We start from the raw sequence: 24080 nt of genomic DNA, 5'->3' as shown, positions 1-24080 counted from the left end.
AACTTTTTTGCATATCCAATACCCAGCCCATATTCACATTTCCCTGATTGTCTCAAAAATGTGTACAGTTGGGTTTATTTGAATCAGGATTCAAACAGGTTTTGAGATTCAGCTATTCAAAAGGGTAAGTAGTTTGGGGGCAAACCATGATTATGAGGGCCTAATCAAGTCAGGGAACTTAGCAATGACTATGGGGGAGTTTTCAAGCTAGTCAGATCTGCTCACCAAGGCAACGCTCCCTACACGTTCCCCAGGCTGAGCAGTGTGCATTTCTAGCTTCTTGCTGACATCAAAGTCTCAAAACTCAGCCCTTGTCACCACGCCCTCTCAAAAAGTTCGGCTGGTTCAATGCAACACCTTCTAGGTGTTATCTCAGCTTCTGAGTTATGGCTCCTTGCTGATAAACACTCTGGAGTCCAAGATCAGTGGTTCTCAAAGTTGGCTGTCCATTGGAATCATCTGGAGAGCTTTAAAATTAAAACAACCGATGCTGGGGTCTGCCACCCAGAGATTCTAATGTAATCAGCCTAGACTGGCCTGGGCACAAGGAGTTTTAAAAGTTCCCCAAGAGGTCCTTAACGCTCAGCCAAGGCAGAGAACCACGGAGGAACCCCGTATAGGGCCGGATTCACCACTCAGTTCCCTCAACCGGAGCTCCAAGGGTTAATTAAAGAAGGGTTCTTTGGGGTGGCGCTGGAAGCAGAGCCCCTGCGCAACCGCCGGGGAGGAAGGGATGACCTAGGTGAGGGGCGTGGCGCCGGGCGTGGGCGGGGCCCGAGAGGAGGGAAGGCGGGAGCTGCCTGGCTGCAGCCGAGCCCCGCGGACCGATCCGCTGCAGTCTAGCGGAAACGCCTCCTTTTTTCAAAACAAAGAGCAGAAGCGGGTGGCGTGTGAGGCGCGCTGTGCTGGGGCCTCCTCGGATTGGCCCCTTCGGCCTAGGAGCTTCGGCAAGGTTGGGCGCCCATGGAGGGGAAGCCCCAGGAGCGGCTGAAGCTCGCGGTCACCTGGGCACCTCCGAAGGTCGCACAGGCCATGGAGAAGCTGCAGAGGGAATTGCAGGAGACCCTGGAAATGCTGTCCCCGCAGGAGCTGAGCAACTTCCGCGCCATCCTCAAGAAGCTAGACGAGGAGCCTCGCGTGAGTCCGGTGCAGCTGGAGCTGGAGGGTCGCCCCGCAGCGGGGCTGGCGGCTCTCCTCGCCAAGCACTACTACCTGGAGGCGCCGCGCGTCCTCGCCAAGGTGCTGAAGCAGCTGCCCCGCGCCGACCTGCTGCCGCGCTGGCAGAGCGACCCCACAGCCTGCAGCCGGGGTAAGCTCGGACACGACCCCGCGGCCCAGCAAGTCCTGGGCTGGGGCAGGGGGGAGGGCGGATACAAACGCGGGCGTTCTCGGGGAGCGTGGGGCTTGGTCCCGCCGCCTCGGGGTTCCCGGGCGGGTCCCCAGGGGGTGCTGGAAGCCCAGGTGAGCGGCGCGGGAAGGGGAGGGGTAATCAGAGCAAGGAGGATGCAGCCGTTGAGGGACCAAGTGGAACGGCGGCGAGAGGTGGGAGCCCGGGAGTAAGCGGGCAGGAGAGTCACCATTCCCAGGCTCGGATCCGAGTGTCCAGTGGAAGAGTAGCCATCAGGGTTCGTTTTGGGGTGGGCTCAGAAATCAGATTGATTCAGCAGACCTGAGATGCATTTTTGACAAGTACCTCCAAGTGATTATGATACGGGAGATTTTTAGATGCAGAGAAACCCAGTGTGGGAATGCCCTCTGCCACATCTCCAGTGGGTGTTTTTTTTTTTTTGGGGGGGGGTCCTCTTCTCCTTATACACCATTAGACCATTTGCTGTAAATCTGGGAATGTGGCTTAGGATCAAGAAATGCCTGTGTAACAGGTTGAAGGAGGTTAGGGCTTCCCCTACCCTCAATTTAGTAAGTGTATGTGTGTATACGGTATTTCGCCGTGTGTAATGCGCTGTCATGTATAATGTGAACCCACGTTTTTGACCCAAACTTTCAGGGGGGAAAATACCTTTCATTTTAATTTTTTAATTCAAATTTTTATTTGTTTACATTGAGGTATTTGTTTTTTGTATCATAAAGGAATTTTAGCATTTTTTTTTTAACACATTATGATACAAGAAATTTTATGTAGCACAAGAACAGATACAAGGTACCAGAAATTTTATGTTCCGGTACCAGATTTACGATATTTACCCATCACAGAAGGCCAAGAACTCTTCGTTGTTGCAAGTTCGTAGTAAGTTCAGCAAAACCGGTTATCATATTCCAGAGTATTATTTTGCATACAGATATCGGTATTGATTTCTAGAGTTACACTGTAAGCTCAGAAGCATAAATAAAAGAATTAAAAACGTTTATGTAGATACGGAATTAGTACTACCCATGTACAGTGCACATCCTTATTTTTCCCCTTCACCAATTTGGGCCAAAAAGTGTGCATTATACATGGCAAAAATACGGTAATATTTATTCATGGAGAGAAGCACTGAGGTAGACATTAAAATATACTCTTGATGGTCTGTGCTGTCAGCCTGCTTATGATCTCGTTGAGTTTTGAGTCGTGTAGCTGTTGCTGATTTTTGTCGATTTGTAATGAATGAGAACTACAGCCCACAAACGTGTCCTGTAGGCAGGCTACTGACCCCATTGAGCCTTTGATTCTCTGTTCCTTTACTGCACCTGTACAGGACTTCCCTTACCCCTCCCAGGTCAGTTGTTTATGTATCACATTTTTATCCCCATGTTAGACTGTGAGTCACTTGCTGTTAGCAAAGTGGTTTTTTTCTTTCTCAGAATCATCCAAACTATACAATGTCATGGCTACACACTGTAGGGACCCAGTAAGTATTTGAATTCAATACTAAGATATGATAAATAAAATAGGGTCTAGTGCCTTTAATTCATCTTTCCCTTTACTGATGTTGTGGTTTACTCTTCAGGAAGTGCATGTGCAGTAATATCAATTAGTCCCTGTCCTTTCTGGCTTGGGTCTTTCTGCCCCTGAACTTGATGGGGGGTGCTAAGAGAGATCTGTTTTAGGTTTTCAGACTCATGAGTTTGGGAGGGGGTGTTCCTAATCCAAGGAACCTGGTCTAAAATGAGATCCATTGAAGCCTGCTGGGCCCAAACATAAGAGATAATTGAATTTCTTCGGAGAGCTTCCGGTTAACAGGAACAACAGATCTTGATTGAAAAATGAAAAAAAAAATAATGCTCTTTTTCTGTTTTCTTTTTCATGAACCTTCATTATTCAGTGATCCCAACAAAAATTCTGAAGAGAAGTTTTGACTATGTGGAAAATGAATTGGTAAGCCTACCTCTGTGGTTGTCTGAAGTGGTCAGACCTCACTCCTTTCCGTTGTAACATAAAAGTGAAACAGGCAGTTAGAACGACTGTGCATGCATTAACCAACCAGAAGAACTAGGCACTGTTATTATTTCCATTTTACACATCAAAGAAAGTGAGACACTGGAGATAAAAGAATAGGGTGCATGGCCTTAGGCAACTACATCAATTGCTGGCTGCAGGGTTGATTTCTTTTTTTAAGTTTTATTATGGATATTTTAAACATACGCTAAAATAGAGAGAGGAGAAAAATGAATCTTCTAAACTTCAGCCCACCATATTTATCATCCTGCGTCAACAATTAGGAATATAATGACCAGTCTTATTTCATCTGCTCCCCACTCCTAATTCTTGTAAAGCAAGCAAATCCAGATATCATATCACTTTCATCTACATAAACTTTAGTGTGTATCTCTGAGAAAGACTTTTTTTCAAAACAAAACCGTTATGTCCTTAGTCTACCTCAAAAATCAATAACGAAAACAAAGTCCTTAGTCTTGGCAAAGATGCAGTTAGCATTCACGTTTCCTTAACTGGTTGCTATATCTTTCACAGTTGGTTTGTTTGCGTCAGAGTTCTGATTCAAACAAGGTCTACACAATTAAACTTGATTGGTTTGTCTCTTAAGTCTCTTAATTTATGATACTTCTCCCCTTTTTAACCTTTTCCAGTTATTTGTTGAAGAAACCAGGTTATTTGTCCTGTAGAATGTCCCACATTCTGGATTTTGATGACTGCAGCCTTGTGTTGTTGTTATTAATCATTTTCCTGTATCAGCTCTATTTTTTTAAACTGGTAGTTATGGATGTATATATATGTATATATGAATTTAATGAGGTTACCCTAGTAGTCCAAGTCTGAGAAAGGTATTTGAAAGAATTATAAACCAAGTCATGCCTCCTTCCCTCCTCCCCCACAACTGGTAAGAGAGGCAATCAGTTTTGTGCCCTGATCCTAACTGGGAAACCTCCCCATTAATCCCAGAAGAAACTCATCATTTCCTATACAGGTGACCCATGAACAACATGGGTTTGAATTGCACGGGTCCACTTATATCAGGATTGACCCACACAGTTCCTACCCATGTTGAAGGGTCAGCTGGCGGTTGGGAATCCGTAAATGTGAATGCTGAGGGCTGACTGCGCAGGTCGGTGTCCCTAAGCCCCGGGTGGTTCGAGGGTCACCAGTATATGGTGTATTTGGTTTTCTGAGTGTGGTTTGGTTTAAATATTGTTTCTTGGCTTTGCTGGAAAACAGGACCGTTATGACCTGAGTGGCAAGCGGAAGGCTTTCCTAATGTGTGTAAAAAAGGACAGGCCAGGGTCTGACCAGGACATCCGACAAATGGAAACCTGGCTTGGGAAGTGCCAGTTTGAAAGGACATTGTGCATCGATCCTGACAAAAAGGTAACAAATTAAAAACCAATGAAAAATTGTAGCTTGTATTATTTTCTCCCTTCCTTCCTGCCTTCCTTTTTTAAATGGGCTTTTACTACCTGGCAAGAACCAAGATCTACTGAGCAGTGACATGTATATCCTGATGAAATTTCATAATACTTTTGTAATCTTAAGTGTGTGATACCTCAGCTCTCCTTCCAGTCAAGCAGGACCTCTTGGGTTTTAGTCTGAGCTAGGGCTGTGCGGTTGAAGAGGGAAAGGAAACCCAAGAAGGTGTCTAGGCAAGGTGGGCAAGGAGGCCCAAGGAGAAGCTATGAGTCCAGACTGGGTAAGGTCCAGGGCATTTGGGAGCAGGGAAGACCAACGAAAAGAGATTTGAGAGGTCATCAGGAGGGTAGGCCAGAGGGATTACAGCAGCATCAGAGCCCATGGGCTTTGAAAAGTCCTTGTGGGACTTACTTGGAACCATATAAGGGGTTAGGGGAGAGGGGCACTCTGAGAGTCCTGGGCAGAATTGTATTGTGACTTAACTAGATGACACAGAAAAAATAAGATTGAAGAATAGTGGTGGTGGGTGGATTCCATTTTGATCTCTCTGACCCTAGCTCAATCATGGCCTAGACCTTCCCGTATTTTGGGATAATGACATAGGAAAGCCCTTCAAGTTTCCAGAAGTCACTGCTAATGAACATCAAGAAAACATAGCAGTGTGAATGCAGTGTGGACTGCCAGAGTTGGAATCCTGTCTCTTGCTAGTTGTGTTACCTTCTCAACTGAGAGTGATTTTGTTCTCCCCCCGCCCCCCCCCCGCCCCCCCAGATGGCATTTGACAATGTCCGGAGACATTTTTGGTTGTCAAAACTGGAAGCCAGTGGGTAGAAGACAGTGATGTTGCTGTACATCCTGCAATGCCCAGGACAGCCCCCTATAGCAAAGAATTATCTGGCCCCAAATGTCAATAGTACAACAGTGTTAGAAACCCTGTCTTAAATTAATTGACTACTTTCTTATCTCTACAAGGGGGTGGGGGCGCGCTGATGATAGGAAATTATCATGTAGGGTTGTTGTGAGGATGAAATGAGGGTCTCTGTGTAAACTTTCTCAGAATAGTAGCTGACTTATAGTAACTGCTCAATTTTGATTTTATTATTTTAAAGCTAAAAACACACTTCTTCATTGTCCCCAAAGATTGTACCAGAATCTCTTCTATTGTACATAATATTTAATCAAGCCCCTTCCATTCAGATGTCAGACATTGTCAATGTTCTTTTGGTTGTTATTCTCTCAAAGGTCCAAAAGTGGTCTCTTTCTCTACATCCTGTCAACATTTATTTATAAACATGTAGTAATATTTACTAGCAAAAGTATTTCCGTTTTAAGTTTCATTTTCCATTTTTCCAGGTTATGAAGTTTCATTTTCACAGTTGGGCATCTTTTGACCACTTTTTTTCCGTCTGTAAATTAACTGTTTGTATCCTTTGGCCTTTTTCCTACTGGATTTTCTTTCTTTTATCTTATAGTTATTTCCTTGAATGTTATTCATTCGCAGAATATTGTGCAAATATTTTTCTCCTACCATGTTAGTTGCCTTTTGACTTGTGGTCTTAAGTCATATGGAAGTTTTGTGAATAAACTTGACAGTCTGTTTGTCAGCTTCTTGGTTTTGTGTCTTGATTAAACCCCAGTGCCTTCCCAACTTGGAAATTTTAAAATTAGTTTTTCTGTGATATTTTTATGGTTTAAGGTTTACCTTCTACGCTCTGGAATTTTATTTTTGGAACAGTGTGGTATAGGAGGTCTAACTATTTCCAGATGGATAGTCAGTGGTCTCAACATGTGTTGAATGATATGTCCTTCACCCACATGTTTGAAATTCCACCTTTATCATGGACTAAATTCCTGTGTATAGTACTTGGATTAATTTCTGGATTCTAAAATATTCCATTCATATATTTGTTTATATTTATGTCAGTATAGCACTGCTTTTTTTCACCATGATTTTATAGTACTATTTGATATCTGATAGGACCTGTCCCCCAATTATTATTATTATTATTATTATTATTATTATTATTATTTTTCCTTCTAAATTCTTGGCTATTCTTGATCATTATCTTTCATCTATGACCTTGAGACTCATCTGGTTAAGTTTTGTGGAAATTCTTTGGGATTTTGGTTGACATGACATTGAACTGAGATGAATTTGGAGTGAACTATAATAGCAAATTGATAGTATTGGCGGCATTGTAGTCAGAAACATTGACATATCATGGTTTGTTTATATTGCCTCTTCACTGAAGTTTATTTTATAGTTTTCTTTATTTAGGTAATGTGTATTCCTTGTTAGGTTTATTCCTAGGTATTTTAGTTTTATTATGACCACAAATGGGATCCTTTTTTCCATTATGTGGCTTAAATGATTATTGCTGGACAATTGGGGAAATATAGATCTCTGTAAATTAATTTTATATCTAGTCAACTTGATCTCTAGTTCTAATAGTTTTTTAGGTGACTTATTTTATATTTCTCAATAGTCATATTATCTGTAAATAATGAGTTTGGGCTCTTTGTTTCCAATATTTAAATTTCATTTAATTTTCACTTTACTTCATTGAGGTGGGTAGGATCTTTATTACATGTATGGGAGTAGTGATAGCAGCCATTCCTGCCTTCTCTTTTAATGGGATGGATTCTGATGACATTTACGGATAGATCCTGGCAGGTATATACTATTGGGTGGACTCCCCCACTCCCTTCCATTTCTACCTATTGAGAATATTAATTTTATAAAGTCACATTTTTATATATTAAAATAAGTTAATATAAAATTTAAATACATTAACCCTTTGGGGAACTATAATTCTGTTGTATTTTGTGGTAGAGAATCAGAAATGCCCTAATTTTGTCAAATAAGAACCAGGAACACAAGAAGAAGTCAGATGAATTCTGAGAGCAACCAAAAGGGAGTGACAAGTCAAGAAACTAATATTTATCTCATACTAATTCTGTTAGAAATGTAGGTATTTTCATATTTATCATCTGGATCACCTAGTAGTAAAGGGGACACCTCTAGCATTTCTGATTTTTCCCACCTTCAGTTCTTTATAATATATTATCCTGTATTACAGGGATTAATTGAGACACTAACAGTATTTCGTGATGGATTAAATGAAATTAAAGATGAAATTGCCTGTTGCCTTGTTACTCTTATGTCCCATGGAGAAAACGGCTTTATTAAAATGAAAAATGGTGACAAAGTCAGCTTGGAAGATGTTTTTGAAATGTTTAACAATAAAAATTGTCCAGCACTTCATGAGAAACCAAAGATCTTTATAATTCAGGCCTGCAGAGGAGGTAAGTAAAGAGTGCTTTGTAATAGCCATGTTTCTAGGGAATTCTCATATTGATGATTGAGGAAAGAAAGTAAGTCAGTTTAAAAAAATACATATGTGAATATTATATTTTAAATTAGAGGACCCTTAGATGACATAAATTCAGTTATGTAGTATACTGGGGACTTTGAGCTGGGAGGAAGGGATGGACAGAAAACTTACTTGGGTTAGAATAGCTAACTTAGGCCGAGGGATGGTCCTTCGTGAGGTGGGTCTGAGAGCCTCAAATTCTGAGACAGGCATGTGCAATTTCCAAGAGACATCCCACCATCCATGTGATTCCAGGTGGCTTGTGGGACTGACATCTGACTTATATAGCTTTTGTGGGTATTTCTCTTGTGGAGATACAAGCTTGTTGTGACTTTCATTCAGGGCTCCTGGTGTCAGTGATGTATTATTGTAGTTTGTATTTTCATTCCTCAAAAATAGAGAAAAAAGATAATGGGATTGAAACGGATGATGAACCCATGGAGTCAGATGACATATCAGAGAGGAGGAGGCTGCCCACCTTCAGCGACTATTTCATCATCTATCCCACCCAGCCGGGTAAGACGGTGAGGGTAGATGACCATGAACTACAGATTGTGCCAGAGGGTTTTGGTTATTGCTAATGATTTTTGAATCTTTAAAAAAAGTGATCCGTGCTTTACAAATTGACGTTTATAAGGAGAAATTTTCATTAACCCCTCCATCTCCCTTCAGAAAATGTTCCCATTTTCAGAAGGGCTGGTTGGCATCTTAACTGTGCATTTTTTCCACAAAGATACGAACCGCTTAGCAAAGTATCACATGGTAAATAAGATCATTGGCTCTCATGTGAAAAAGGTGTTGGCCCAAATGCTAGCTCTGCCACTTGCTATCTTTGAGAACTTCAGTAGTTTTTATCCTCTAGAGATATCAGTTTCTTCATATAAAATGAGACTGATAAATTTTACTTATGTCATTAGGATGTTATATAAATTATGTAATGCAGTTATTGCACTTATCATAGTGACGTGTAATAAATACCAAAAAAATTAGCTACTACTATTACTAACATTATGCAAATAACATTGTTATTACTAATACTATTACTAATAATAAGTTAAAGTCTAAAACAATCTTGTGTGCTGGATGGACTTGATTCACTCATGAGGGGAAACCGGAAAATGTAGAGAAGATAGTAAGTAGTAAATGGTCAAGGACATATATTTAATTGGTTTTCCCTTGACCTTCTTCAAGAAGGATTAAGGTAGTTTACAAATGCGCAATGCAAGATAAAATGTTAGTGAAAAAATGGAACCAAAGGAAAATAAGGGCAGTAATGAAATATACTTAATGGTGAGACATTAAAAATTTCCTCATTTGTGGTGGCCAGTTAGCTCAGTTGGTTAGAGCGTGGTGCCAATAACACCAAGGTTGCCGATGTGATCCCCGCATGGGCCACTGTGAGCTGCGCCCTCCTTAAAAAGAAAACAGGGCCAGCCCGGTGGCTCGGGCGGTTGGAGCTCCATGCTCCTGGCTTCGAGGGCTGCCGGTTCGATTCCCACATGGGCCAGTGGGCTCTCAACCACAAGGTTGCCGGTTCAACTTCTCAGGTCCTGCAAGGGATGGTGGGCAGCGCCCCCTGCAACTAAGATTGAACACAGCACCTTGAGTTGAGCTGCCGCTGAGCTCCCGGATTGCTCGGTTGGTTGCAGCGCGTCCTCTCAACCACAAGGTTGCAGGTTCGACTCCCGCAGGGGATGGTGGGCTGTGCCCCCTGCAACTAGAAGACTGCGGCTGGACCTGGGGCTGGGCTGCGCCCTCCACGACTGGGACTGGAGGGAGAACAGCTTGACTTGGGGAAAAAGAAGAAGGCCTGGGGGGTGCACACTGTCCCCCAATAAAGTCCTGTTCCCCTTCCCCAATAAAATCTTTTAAAAAAAGAAAACAAAAATTCTCCATTAAAAGTTAGATGTAAAATTCCTGTCTTTGAGGAGCTTTTGAGATCTTGCTTCCCAGCATATGTTGTCAGTTTGGCTCAGATAAGCTCTTATAAAAATTAAAAAAAAAAAAAAAAAAAGATTCCACTCCTTGGTTATTTACCCAAGAGAGATGAAAGCATCATCCTCGTAGACGCTTGCACATTGCTTTATCTGAAATAGTCAAAAATTCGAAAAGCCCAAATGACAGGTGAATGGATAAGCAAATCATGGTATATCATACATGGAATACTCCTCGGTCATAAGAAAAGAGCTCTTGATACAAGCGACAACATAGAGGAAGCTCAGAATAGTTTGCTGACTGAAAGAAACCAGATAAAGTACATACTATGGGATTCTGTATATATAAAATGATAGAAAATGCAGATCAATCTATACATAGTGACAGAAGGCAAATCGGTGGTGTAGGGGATGGAGGATGGAGAGGGAGGAAAGGATTACAAAGGGACAAAGGACACTGGGAGGCTGATTAGAATGTTCATTATCTTTACTGTGGTGATGGTTTCATGGAAGTTTACATATGTCAAAACTTATTAAATTGTACACTTAAAGTGCATATAGATGATTGCCAGTTATCAATTATACTTTAATAAAGCTGTAAGATTTTTTAAAAGTTAGTTGTGAGACGAGCATGCCCACTATCACCACCACTATCTAACACGGCAGGGGTGGTCCTAGCTAATGCATTAACGTAAGAGCAAGAGGGGTAAGGATCAGTATTCTAGAAATTAATAATTTGTATACAGTAGCAATGATAAATTAGAACATATAATAGAAAATAAAAAGATACCACATTATTTCTCTTGCTTTAGTGACTCATGCCTAGGAATGACTAATAAAAGATGAACAAGAACTTTATTGGAGAAAATAACAATACCTGAATAAAGAATGAGAAATACCATGCTCATGGATGGGAAACTTCAATATCATAGAAATGTCAGTTTTTTCCAAATTAATCTATAAATTGAATTCCAACATGTTTTTTTCTTTTTTCATGGAATGTGACAAACTAATCACAAAATTATTATGGAATAATTAAGGGTGAAGACAAAGAACCTCGTGCTCCAATATTGCCGAATGAATGAATTTTACAACTACATCCTAGCCTATATATGTTTGAAGGCTAGAGATTCAGTAATGATTGAAAGATTAAAAAAAATCTCTGTCTCCACTGAGTTTTATGTTCTAGGTGGGGAGAGACAGACAATAAACACATAGAGAAAATAGATATTGTGTTCCTTTATGATTCCATTTGTATGCAGTTCAAAAATAGGCAAAACTAATCCGTGGTGTTGGAAGTCAGCATACTGCAGTGTTTGGAGTGGTAATGATCAGAGCGGGCAAGTGGGGACTTCTGGAGTGCTGGCTACCATCTTGTTTACTGATGAGAGTGCCAGTTATGTGGGTGTGTGTGCTTTATGAAAATATATTGAGCTCTTATATGCTCTTAGGCTTTGCACACTTTTCCATATGATGGGTACCCTTCAATGAAAAGTTTACCAAAAATAAAATAAAATATGTTAGATGGTGGTAAGTGCTACAGAGAAAAATAATGCAGGAATGGGATAGAGAGTGTTGAGGGGTAGGAGTGGAGATTGCAGTTTTAAAATGAGATGTATAGAGATGTTTCTGAGAAGAATCAACTGAAAAGTTTCTACACAAGAATCAACTGAGAATCAGCTTCTCAGTTGATTCTTGTATAGAAACTTGAAGGGCATGAGAGAGCTGTGCAGATATTTGAGAGAATGTGTCTTGTAAAGTATGAGTACTAGGTATAAAGGAATAACAAAAACTATCAGCCTAGGTACAGACAAATAGACCATTGGGATGGAGTAGAGAACTGAGAGGTAGAAATAATGTACAGGAAAGGTAGATACACAACAAGGAAGCCATTACTAATCAATGGTGAAAGCATGGACCCTTCAATAAATTGTTCAGGGTGGGGGTGGGGGGGTTGCTTCTCAATGGGGGCAAAAAAGTTTATTTGCAAATTTTTTTTGGCACAGTTCATTGTATCTTTAATCATGTGAAAGCTCTAATCTATAGTTCTTTTGCCTTTTTTATCTCTAATATTTGTGGCTTCTTTAATTCTTGATGAGTTATACCAGTGGTTTATTTATTTGTTTAATATCCCATTTTTAGTTTTGTTAATCCTCTCTAGTATTATGTTTGTTTTTTATTTCATTAATTTTTGGCTCATATTTCCATTTTTTTCTCCATTTTGGGGCGGGGGGTTATTCTATTCTTTCCAACTATTTCACTTAGGTATTTGACTCATTATTTTATATCTTTTCAAAAATACAAGAAATTTTAAAGCTATAATTCTGCTCTAAGTAGTGCTTTTACTATATTACTTGCATTTTAATGTGTAACATTTTTATCTTTCAATTCTAAGAATTCTTAACTTTCCATTATTTTTTTTTACCTATTAGTTATTTAGAAATATGTCTCTAAATTTCTGGTGTTGCAATTTTAAAATTAATCCTTTTGTTATTGATATCTAATTTATGTGTGCTATGAACTGAGAAAGACTATGGACTATGATATCAATTTGAAATCTGTTGAGATTTGATGATTTATGTCTTGGTCTGTAGTAAATTTTTTTTTTTTTTTTAAAGATTTTATTGGGGAAGGGGAACAGGACTTTATTGGGGAACAGTGTGTACTTCCAGGACTTTTTTCCAAGTCAAGTTGTTGTCCTTTCAATCTTAGTTGTGGAGGGCGCAGCTCAGCTCCAGGTCCAGTTGCCGTTGCTAGTTGCAGGGGGCGCTGCCCACCATCCCTTGCAGGACTCTAGGAATTGAACCGGCAACCTTGTGGTTGAGAGCCCACTGGCCCATGTGGGAATCGAACCGGCAGCCTTCGGAGTTAGGAGCATGGAGCTCTAACTGCCTGAGCCACCGGGCCGGCCCAGTAGTAAATTTTTTAATAGCTATCAGATTACCATAAATATTCTATATAAGTTTAAGAATATGTGGTCTCCACTTATTGAGTTCAGGGTGTATGCATTTCTATTAAGCATAATTGTGTTTGTTGTTCAAATGTTTTATGTCTCTACTAAATTTGTTTGCTTGACCTGCCAGTAATTGAGGTTGTGTTTTTATTAATATGTCATGTTATCATGGTGGATTTGTCGGTTTCTTCTGCATTTTCTATTGTTTATTTTTGTTTATATAGGTATTTTGAGGCAACTTTAATAGAGCATAATTTTAGAATTGTTACACTTTTTGGTAAAATAAATATTTTTTGTCATTGTTTAGCAAATCTACTGTCCCAAATAGTGCTTTTTGGTATAATTTATTTTGTGTGATATTAATAGAGACACCCCAATATCCGTTTAGTCCGTATTTTCCTGTTATATCTCCTTCAGATCTTTTTCTATTAATTTTTCTGGGCTCTGATATTTTAGACTTTAACAAAATTATATAGCTGGATTTTGTTTTTTAATCCAGTCTGACATTATCAATCTTTTTACTGCTTAGTTAGGACAATTTATTGTGACTATTGATATATTTGCACTTTTGTCATTTTACTTTATGCTATTTGTCCTATTTTTCTTTGCTTCCCCCACTCCTCTATTGCTCTTGTTTTTCATTGAGTATGAGTTTAGTTATTCTTACATTTTCTCCTCCTACTGACTTGATGCATTCCATATCTCTTCTTCTCATGGTTACCTGTGAAATTTTATACATGGGTACTTACTTGAGAGTTAATAAAAAGGCTTATTTTTACTCACTGATGATAAAAGGAATGTTAGAACATTAATTCTCATCACCTCCTTGCACACTTGAGTGCTACTTTTGTTTAACATTTATTTCTGTTACTTAATTCTCCTTTCCCCTGATTTTCTTCTGAATTAAGACATTAACACATTTTTATCAAATATGTTGGCATACACTAGGGTGGCAAGCACTATTCTAGGTAATGCCTATTCCTATTTTAAAACTTCACAAATTAGAACATTATTGTAATATTTAACACGGTCTGTATTTGTGTTTACCATTTTTTTTGTTCTCTATTACTTCCTGAATCTCAGACCATTTTTCTGGGATTGTTTTCTTTTTTCCTGAAGTATATCCTTTAGTAATTTAAGGAAGATTTATAGGTGGTAAATTCATTTTATACCCAAATCTGGCTATTTGACAATATCTTTGCTTGTTCCTTCTTGTGATTCCATCTTTTCTTTCTTTCAACATTTCAGGCACAGTTATTTTATTTTTGTACCCAAGTAGCCAATAGATTATTAGCTTTAAACTTAGCATTTATATCCTAACTACTTTTTTAAATGGAACTCTATTTTTCTTGGCCTAGGAGCACTGTGCAAAAGTTACTGAGATGCTAAGGCTACCGTGAACTGAGAAAGTCTTGAGACCTCCGCCTTTCAGTATGTGTATACCTGGGATAGGGTGACCAACTGTCCCAGTTTGCCAGAGATTGAGGGGTTTCCTGGTATACTGGACTTTTCAATGTTAAAACTGGGCGAGTGGGCAAAGCTGGACGAGTTGGTCACTCTAACGAGGGTGCTCCTTTGAAAGTTTACAGGAGGGAGAACTGAAGTGGAGGAGGCGCTAACGTCACTGGGAATGGTATACAGTCATGGGCTGCTTAAGGACCGGGCACACTTTCTGTGACATGCATCATTAGGCGATGACGTTGACCATCATAGAATGCACTGACGCAAACATAAGTAATAGAACCTACTACACACGTAAGCTATGTGGTAGCTAGAGCCTATTGCTCTGTCGGGGAAGAAAAATAATTTCCCTTGACCCTTCTGGGTTCTTGGTTGAGACAGCCCTGTAATCAAACACAGACTAACGGGGGGAAAACAAAAGTTTCATAACATGTATACCTTTTGTATGCATGAGAGAGACCCAGGAAAACTGAGTAATTCACCAAAATGGCTGAAGCCACCACCTTAAATACCATTTTCAGCTGAAGACAGAAGATGTTGGTGCTGGGGGGAGCCAGTGATGGGAGGTTACAAGGAAAAGCACAGTAAACAAGGGTAAATCTATTATGCAGATTTAAATCATTGCCTTCTCCTCTGATAAGAGTTTCTAGAGATTTAGGTTCATTCTTCTCTTTCGAATACAAAGATCTCCTTATAAATACAAATCTCCTTATAAATGGAGATTTCCCTTACAAATGTGAATGTCTTTTACAAAGGATAACTTCTGCTTGGTTTTCAGAGCTTCTCCCATGTTTCTGCTGCTTAAAATTAACCTGCCTAAAATAATCCTATGCCAAACAGACATATTCTGTTCCAACACAGCTCCTAGACTGTAGAGCATGTTATTGTACTGAATACTGTATGCAATTGTAACACAGTGGTATTTGTGTAATATGTTGTGCCAGGACCTTACAATGGCTATGATGTCACTAGGCGATAGGACCTTTTCAGCTCCATTATAATCTTACGGGACCACCGTTGTATATGTGGCCTGTCGTTGACTGAAACTTGTTATGTGGCACATGACTATTCATACAGTAGAACCATGTAGCAGGTGAAAAGATTCATCATGGGGAAGTTTTAAATGTAATGCTAAGGAACAAAATTCAACTGAGTAAATTTGAAGATCTAATTGGCTTTATTATGTGAGTCACAAATTGGGCAGCATCCTACCTAGCAACTAGAAGGGCAATCTGAGGGTTTGTACAAAATGGAAGTTTTTTTATAGGAAGAAGGGTGGGGCAAGGGAGTTATTAACAAATTAAGAAAAGATTACTTTGGGGCTAGGATATCTTTTGAGGGAGAGGGGAAGAGAATGGGAAGGGATTTTTATCATGCAGATTGCTTCTTTCCAAGGTGGATGGAGAGGGCCCATGTGACAGATTACCTTATTGGTGCTTGACCAGAAAATTCCAGACTGGTTGATTAAAATTCCAGACTGGGAGAGGTTGAAACTGCAGCTATATGCGTAGATGGAGGGTCAAGCTTTGTGATACGGTGTTTCTAACTCAGATTTACTCTAAGAGGGGCAATACTGAAATTTCCATACACAGATATATTCTGTGGATTCTTTTACAACACTACAGAGGTATAATTAAAATATAAATTGTATATATTTCAGGTAAACAATTTGAAGAGAAATAAATATACCCTCGTGACACCATCGTGATGCTCAAAATAAGCAAATATTTCCTCATGTTCTGGTTCATTCCCATCCCTAGGTCACCACAGATCCACTCTCTTACCACTGATCAGATTACATTTTTTTCTGGGAATTTTATAGAACCAGAATTACACAGTATGTTTGGGTTTGTCTGTTTGTTTTTGGCCTGTCTTCTTCCACACAGCATAATGGTTTTGTGATTCACCCATGTTGTTTTATATATCAGTAGTTCATTCCCTTTTATTCTTGAGTAGTATTCAGTTGTATGGATATAACAATTTGTTTATCCTTTCACTTGTATAACATTTGAGTTGTTTCTAGTTTTCAGTTATTACAAATAAAGCTGCTATGAACAAATGTGTGCAAATCTTGGGGGCATATGTTTTTGTTTTCCTTGGGTAAATACCAAGAAGTGGAATGACTGGTTCACACAGTAGGTACATGTTTAACTTTTAAAGAAACTGCCAAATTATTTTCCAAAGTGGTTGCACCATTTTATACTCCCATCATCAGTGTCCGAGAGTTTCAGTTGCTCCATATCCTCATTAACACTTGGTATGATCTGTTTTTTAAATTTTTAGACAATCTAATGGGTGTATAATAGTATCACCTTGTGGTTTTAATTTGCATTTCCTGAAAGACTAATAATGATGATGATTCATGTGCCTTTTGGCCGTTCTTTTCTCCAATTTTATATTTTTTGTTTGTTAATTTGTAAGAGTTCTTTACATATTCTGAATACAAGTCATTTCTCTAGTATGTGTTACAAATATTTTCTCCCAATCTGTGGCTTGTTTTCCATTTTCTTAACAATGTCTTTCATAAATCAAAAGTTCTAAATTTTGATTAAGTCCAATTTATCACAATTTTTTGTTATGGTTTATGTTTTTTGTGTTCTAAGAAACCTTTGCCTACACTGAAGTTGCAAAGATGTCCTATATTTTTTCATTTCCAACCCAGATTTATATTGAGGGGTGCAATTTTGATATTTCCATTGAATTTCCACATTAAACAGACATGTTTTATGCTTTTTATTCTAATAATAATTTCAATAATTAAACTTTTGAGGACCCTAAAATAAATTCCATATGGAATATTTAGGGGTATTCAGCTTAAAATACTATAGTAAAAGCAATAAAAATATAGAAGGATACAATGAAGCAAATGGCAAAATGATGATAACTTGAATCAGAAGGATGACTATATGAGGGCCTGTTAAATTTTGCTTTTTTATTTTTGTGTATATTTGAAAACTTTTGTTTAAAAAAATGCATGTTAAAAAGAACGCTCTATTGATAGGTTTTTGTCACACGAGTCCCTTGTGAGGCTCAGGTGCTTCCTCTGTTTGTGCCCGTGTCTGTTATGGCCCCAGACACACTCCTGCTAATGCAAGAGTATTTTTGTACTCTCAGTTCAAAGTTATTTTCTGGATTTTAACTGTGGGTAAAAGAACAATTGAGCTGCAAGTAGAGGAAGAAAATGGACCAGATGTTCTTGTTCTTTGTAGATCATGTTGCTTTACGTCATTCCCGCAATGGCTCTGTGATGATAGCAGCAATGATTGACGTCTTTCAACAGTATGGAAATAAGTGTCACATCGTTGACTTTTTCACCAAAGTAAGTAAATTCCAAGTGACCACGTTCTCTCTGAAGCTAATGCACTTGACAACATTTTCCTGAGGAGACCGACGTTAGCCATGAAAACATGAGAGAGACTGAAAAGTTGCTTGAAAACTGTGGGCTGATTGTGAGTTTAGAGGACTGTGGCTGCATTGTTCAGAAGACACAGTTGAGCCAGATACCAAGGAAAACTGATAGTGACACTTTCTGTTCATTGGTAATATGTGTGAGTGGCCTATTGGATGAGCTTTGTAGTTGCTACTTGCTCTATAGTTCTGTCATTGCAGTTGGCTTCGGCCTGACTCAACTGGGAGAGGGGAAGACCTGAGGGCTTCCTTAAGGGCTGACACTGGCTCGCTTGTGTCTCCCCACTTTTTGTAGCCTGTGGTCAATGTTCACTGGATGAATGAGTGGCCAGGAATTGTAGCAGATTTATACACAAATTGTAGTTTGGACAATGGTCTGATTATAGTGGTTTATTATAGCAGGATTGAAGAGTAATTTTCTTCTTAATCTGGGATTTTTACCCTCAAAGAGAGCTAATTAGGAAAAGCTATAAATGAACACAGTAACAGCAATACTAATATCTGTGGCATGGCTCACTGTGCCAGTTCCTGTTCTCTGTGCTTTACAGATATTAATCCACTTAGCACCCCCAACAACCTCACAGGTAGGTACTGGGATTTGCATCCACTATCACTGATGGAGAGCTAGTAAGTGGCGGAGTTGTCATTCCAGGCCAGACAGAATACTTCTAGCATTCATGCCCTAATCACAATTAAGTGTTACTGTGTTTTGCCGTGTAGCATGTGCTCCCGTGTATAATGTGCACCCATGTTTTTGGCTCAAACTTTCAGGAGAAAAGAAATCTTTCATTTTAATTTTTTAATTAAAATTTTTATTTATTTACATTTAACACTTGTTTTTTGTAAAAGAATTATTAGCATTTTAGCTATTATTATAAAGGAATTTTAGCATTTATTTTTAACATATGGTACAAGAAATTTTATGTACCGATACCAAATTTATGTCATTTATGCATCATACAAGGCCAAGAACTCTTCGTCATGGCAAGTTTGTCCTAAATTCAGCAAAACCAATTATCATATTCCAGGGTATTATTTTGTATAGGATATAGTTATTGATTTCTAGAGTTACACTTTTAACTCATAAGCATAAATAAAAGAATTTAAAACATTTATATAGATATGGAATTAGTACTACCCATCTATAATGTGCATCCTTATTTTTCCCTCACAAATTTGGGCAAAAAGGTGTGCATTATACACGGCAAAATACGGTAATTACTCCTCACCTCTCTCCAAGGGATGGTAACTGTTTTTATTTCTTAAAAAAAATTAATGTTAATACTTTACATATGATGCTTAACAGCTTTCAAAACTCTTTTTTTACATGATTTAGGTAAGCTGTTGGGAAAAATGTTAAAGGGACAATTTTGACAGTCATTCCAACCATTTTCCCAAATGTCTCATATTGCTCAATTTCTCTCTTTAAGAAAATAGAGATTTCTTGTCAGCATCTCAGGAATGTGTAACAACAATAAAGTTTTAAGTGACTGTAAATAGAAATCCACTCAGTTAATGCTAACTGAAAACTGTTCTGCTGACTAATGTTCATTAAGTCTTTATTGAACACTCTTCAGTGTTAAAGCACTTGTTGAGTAGACACTGGTGAGAAAAAGTCTGGAGATGAGCATGAGGTGGCCTTTGCATTAAAGTCGCAGTAAGATAGCAGCTAACGTGCTTATAATCAATCCTGGAATTGTAGAGCTGTTGGATACTTTGGATATAATATAATTCAACTCTTTCATCTTACCACAAGTTACCACGGTTCAGGAAGGGTTAATACCTGGTTTAATATTACCCAGGGCAAGCTTGAGACTGAACCCAGGTGTCTGTGGACTCTTGAATACAGTGCTTTTCCATCCCACTGTGGTGTTGGGATATCTGCTTATTATAATGTTTGCATTGTTTTCCTGGTGGGGTCAGAATTTTGCCATCTCATCCTGTGGAGTTTACTAAAAGGCTTTTGCTCAGGGCTGTTACATTCTTTTGGACAGTTTGTGCTTTTCTCTTGCAGGTGAATAACAAAGTGGTGCACGCTGAATTTTATCTACATGAAGAACCAATAAAAGTGTCACTTGTAATGGAATCGACTCTAACTAGATCCGTGTACTTTTGATATCGGGAAGATTTAAAAATAAGGACTGCTTCATAGTCGACTTTGTAAAGAACTGGGAGGCTTTGTAGTATAGTGCTAATGGTTGTCACTTTGCATTATTTCTGTCACTAGTTATATTTCTCCAATTTGTTTCCTATACATATATACATATGTCTTTCTAAGATTTAACTACTTGTTTGGAACTTGTAAATAATTTGACTTTTTTTTTTTTTTAATTGGCGAAGGGGAACAGGACTTTATTGGGGAACAGTGTGTACTTCCAGGCCTTTTTTTTTTTTTTTTTTTCCAAGTCAAGTTGTTGTCCTTTCAATCTTAGTTGTGGAGGGTTCTGTTCAGCTTCAAGTTGCTCTTTCAGTCTTAGTTGTGGAGGGCGCAGCTCAGCTCCAGGTCCAGTTGCCGTTGCTAGTTGCAGGGGGCACAGCCCACCATCCCTTGCGGGAGTCGAACCGGCAACCTTGTGGTTGAGAGGACATGCTCCAACCAACTGAGCCACCCGGGAGCTCAGCGGCAGCTCAGCTCAAGGTGCCGTGTTCAATCTTAGTTGCAGGGGGCAGAGCCCACCATCCCTTGCGGGACTCGAGGAATTGAACCGGCAACCTTGTGGTTGAGAGCCCACTGGCCCATGTGGGAATCGAACCGGCAGCCTTCGGAGTTAGGAGCATGGAGCTCTAACCACCTGAGCCACCGGGCCGGCCCTGACTTTTTTTTAAAGATCACTGTTTACTGAAATTTTTTTTTCCTAAACTGTTATCAAAACATGGAGGTCCAGCTCTATGTATGTACTATTTTTATCATGTGCGTCTCTTGTTATTACCCCCCTTCCTTTCCCATCTCGATCTGAAGCCTCATTTCCTTGGCTTCGTATTCAAGAACTATCTTTATGTGGTCTTGTCCCCTAGGTCGCCTTATTTCCCCTGCATTGTTGTCCGCAGGCAGACCGATCTCCTTTTCCACTCTATGCCATCCTCAAGTCTTATCTAGGTGTCTGTGCTTGTACTTGGTGCCCGTGATGCCTTCCTGTTTTCACCCCCATCCATTCCCCAGCTTCCTCCTTGCTGCCTCAGTACCTTTGAACGGCAGGTTTCACTGTCTGGAACACTCTGTTCCACCCCAGGTAGATAAGTCCATTCCATCCTTCACAGTTTGGTTCAAGCGTCACCTGCACAGGAAAGCTTTCCACAACCCCTCATGCTAGGTCAGCTCTTTCTAAGTGTTCAGAGACCCTACACTTTTCTTCTGTAGCATTTAGCACTACAGTACTTAAATGACCATGTAGTGGCTGTTTAATCTCTCTCCACTTCAGTTGTAACAACCAGCCATCTGTGCTGTTTATTAGTGTATCCCAGCTTCCACCTGTGCCTTAAGACACAGAGAAGCCCTGTCATAAATGTTTAGCAAATTCCTGTCTTTTCATTATTTCATCCATTCCTCAGACCTTACCTCATGACGTCGGTGCATATCAAGCCACCTGCGAGTCAACCCCACCTGCTTGCCTGTCCCATGGACATTTTAATGGAACAAGTTGGAAGTTAACCTGTTTCCCCTAAATCTCTGTATAAAACCCATACCATTGTTAATAATCCTTTGACTCCCCACTGCCTGCAGAATATTCTCGATTCCCTTAGGAGAATATTCCAAGTCCTTCTCTGTCAGGCTTTAACCTGAAGTACCTGTGTACTGTTTGGGTCTTGGCCATACCAGGTGATTTGCCCTTCCCTCCGTAATCCCCTCTCGCAGAATTGGGCTTGTGGATTAATGAATGTTGGCTGAACACTTTTGGATATGTTATCACATCATAGTTCACTCTCTCTGCCTGAAATGCCCTTTGTTCTCACTGTGTGCTTCTTCTATACCCTCAATTCTTCAAGATGCAAGTTGGGTTCTATCCCACTATAAAGAAAACCTGTATGTAGACCAGTGTTTTTAGAGAAACAAGCTGTGGACTGAGCATGAATTTTAATTGTAATTATAATTATGCTCTAACTTTTTCTGTATCTTTGGACTATATTTGGACCTCGGTTTCCCCATCTGTTTAAAAGGAGATTTGGCTCAGCTGACTGAGAACTCATCCAACTCGACCTGTGAATTCTGACTTCTTATGAACATTCTGCAGATGTGGCTATTCCTTCAACCTCAGGATTCAAGCTAGCAGCTGCGTAAGACTCTTGCACCTGTGTGAGGATACAGGTGTTTGGTGAGAACGGTCTGAAGATTGAGGGCCAAATTGAAGTAACACAGAATCTCCAGGCCTGTCTCCATTTCAGGGATAATTGTGTCCTTTGTAGTTAATGTTATTTCTTAAGTATATGTGATTTAATTTTTAAGCCTTTGACTTCTGATATTTAATATGTAACTTTTTTTTTTTTTATAGACCATTAAAATGTCTCCTTGGTTCATAAAATATCAGGTGAGCCTTCTCCATTCACTTGCATCTGCAGGATTTCCAGGCTCAGGGGCTCGTTTTAGGGGGATGGCATCAGCTGAAACATCAATAGCTATTTCCTGGGAGAGGTGAAGTGACATGTTCACAGTCACAGTTAGCTGGGATTCTAGTGCATGAACAAATACACGGACAAAGTACCAAGTGACAGAGAAAGTTATAAGACAGAATGCTTTCATTGGACAGAAGGGACCATGCCATTTAACTGAAGAAATAAGAACTTTGGGACAAAGGAGGGAAAAGTGATTTTGGAACATTGCTTAGGCCACTACAGAGGACTTGGGATAACTGGATACCAGGCAAACAGGGGACGAGGAACAAGAAGTCTGGTCAGATAGGGAGGTGGGAAGATGCCCAAGATGAACTCGATGTCTGGGGCTAGTTCCTCTCTCAACTTCAAATCAGAACAGGGCTCTCTTAGCCACCCATGTGAAGTGTAGTCCAAAAAAACTACAGTCCCTAGCACAATTTTATATTTAAAAAAAAAAATTTAAGCTCAGTTTTCTAAATACAAACCCCAGAAACCAAAGTTTCCAAAAGGAAGGCTCTGAGATTTTTATCAAAAGTGGGCATGAATAAAAAATGGTGGAGAAACTTGTGCAGAGGACCAGGAGGCTGCGAGATGGGGAGGTGGACAGCAGGCTGGGAGCTACAGCCATTCTTTGACAAGTGCCTCTTAGGCCAAAGGCTCTCACCGTGGCTTGCTCTCACTATGATACGTTTTTCATCTTTGGACTTTTCTCAACTCATTTCTTCACCAAGAATTTTCACCATGCAGATCAGTTCTTAAGGACAAAGTTATTTTGTAGGAAAAGGTCTTGTGGAGAAACAAACACCTAAACATAATTACTGTGCATGCCCTGATGGTCCTAATGGAAATATTCTCAAAACTCTGGTGCATAGGGGAGGAAGCTGCTGTTATGGTTTGGTATTGTTCTAGAAGGCTCTCCAGAGAAGTCCTGCAGCGACAGAAAACTGTCCATAAAAGCCAGCCATTCAGTCTCCATATAGCTATTTTGAAGTCTGCCCTTTTTTTGAGAGCCAAAATGTCTCCAGGTGTTTTCAGCAAAGATGCTGAAAGCCATGACTAAGTTCACGTTTTTTCCATGTCAGCTCTTCGTTTAAACGCGGTGGGGTATTGTTTTGTCAATTTAAAAACAATCTGGTCCTTACAGGAAATTTAAAAAATACTGAAAAATGAGGGAGAAAAACCCACCGTTTTCTGTACTTGTGTATCACAGTGGTTCTCATCCCGGCTGCACATTAAAACTATCTAGGGAGCTATTTTTTAAAAATCAGATTTTCTGGTTTGGGATTGGGCATCTTTGAAAGCTCTGCAAGTGATTCTAAGCGCAGCTGGCGTTGAAACCTATTGTATAATTATGAATAATTTGGCTACTTATTTACAATCATCTTTAACACATAGGGCTTTTAGTTTTTAAAATAATCGCCCTCTCATCCTGTAACTCTTTTTTGTACCATAGAATTTTATTTTTGAATAGCTGTATAGTATTGTATCGATGGAATACATTTTTACTAACGAATCTATTGAATATTGTAATTTTTTTATATACTAATAAAGATTCTCACGCA

General features: G+C 39.5%; 1 protein-coding gene across 2 annotated transcripts; it reads left to right on the top strand.

Moving 5' to 3' along the window:
• The first annotated feature begins 817 nt into the window (after positions 1–817).
• Positions 818–24080, top strand: LOC109445320 (caspase-14-like). 2 transcript variants are annotated; one of them, XM_019727586.3, is made up of 7 exons: positions 819–1309; positions 3264–3316; positions 4613–4762; positions 7882–8107; positions 8575–8691; positions 17733–17842; positions 19946–24080. In XM_019727586.3, exons 1-7 carry the CDS (start codon positions 964–966, stop codon positions 20045–20047), a joined length of 1104 nt encoding a protein of 367 aa, XP_019583145.2. In that variant the 5' UTR covers positions 819–963; the 3' UTR covers positions 20048–24080. The 2 variants fall into 2 exon arrangements, with proteins under 2 accessions (XP_074168686.1, XP_019583145.2); XM_074312585.2 differs by lacking the exons at positions 17733–17842; positions 19946–24080 and adding an exon at positions 14421–14531 and having other exon boundaries at positions 818–1309.

The sequence above is a fragment of the Rhinolophus sinicus genome, chromosome 5 (genome assembly GCF_057876585.1).
Source record: "Rhinolophus sinicus isolate RSI-liver-muscle chromosome 5, RSI-T2T, whole genome shotgun sequence".
Lineage (NCBI taxonomy): Eukaryota > Metazoa > Chordata > Mammalia > Chiroptera > Rhinolophidae > Rhinolophus > Rhinolophus sinicus.
Note: the sequence above shows the minus strand (reverse complement) of the source record. Positions and strands in the feature narration are given on the sequence as shown.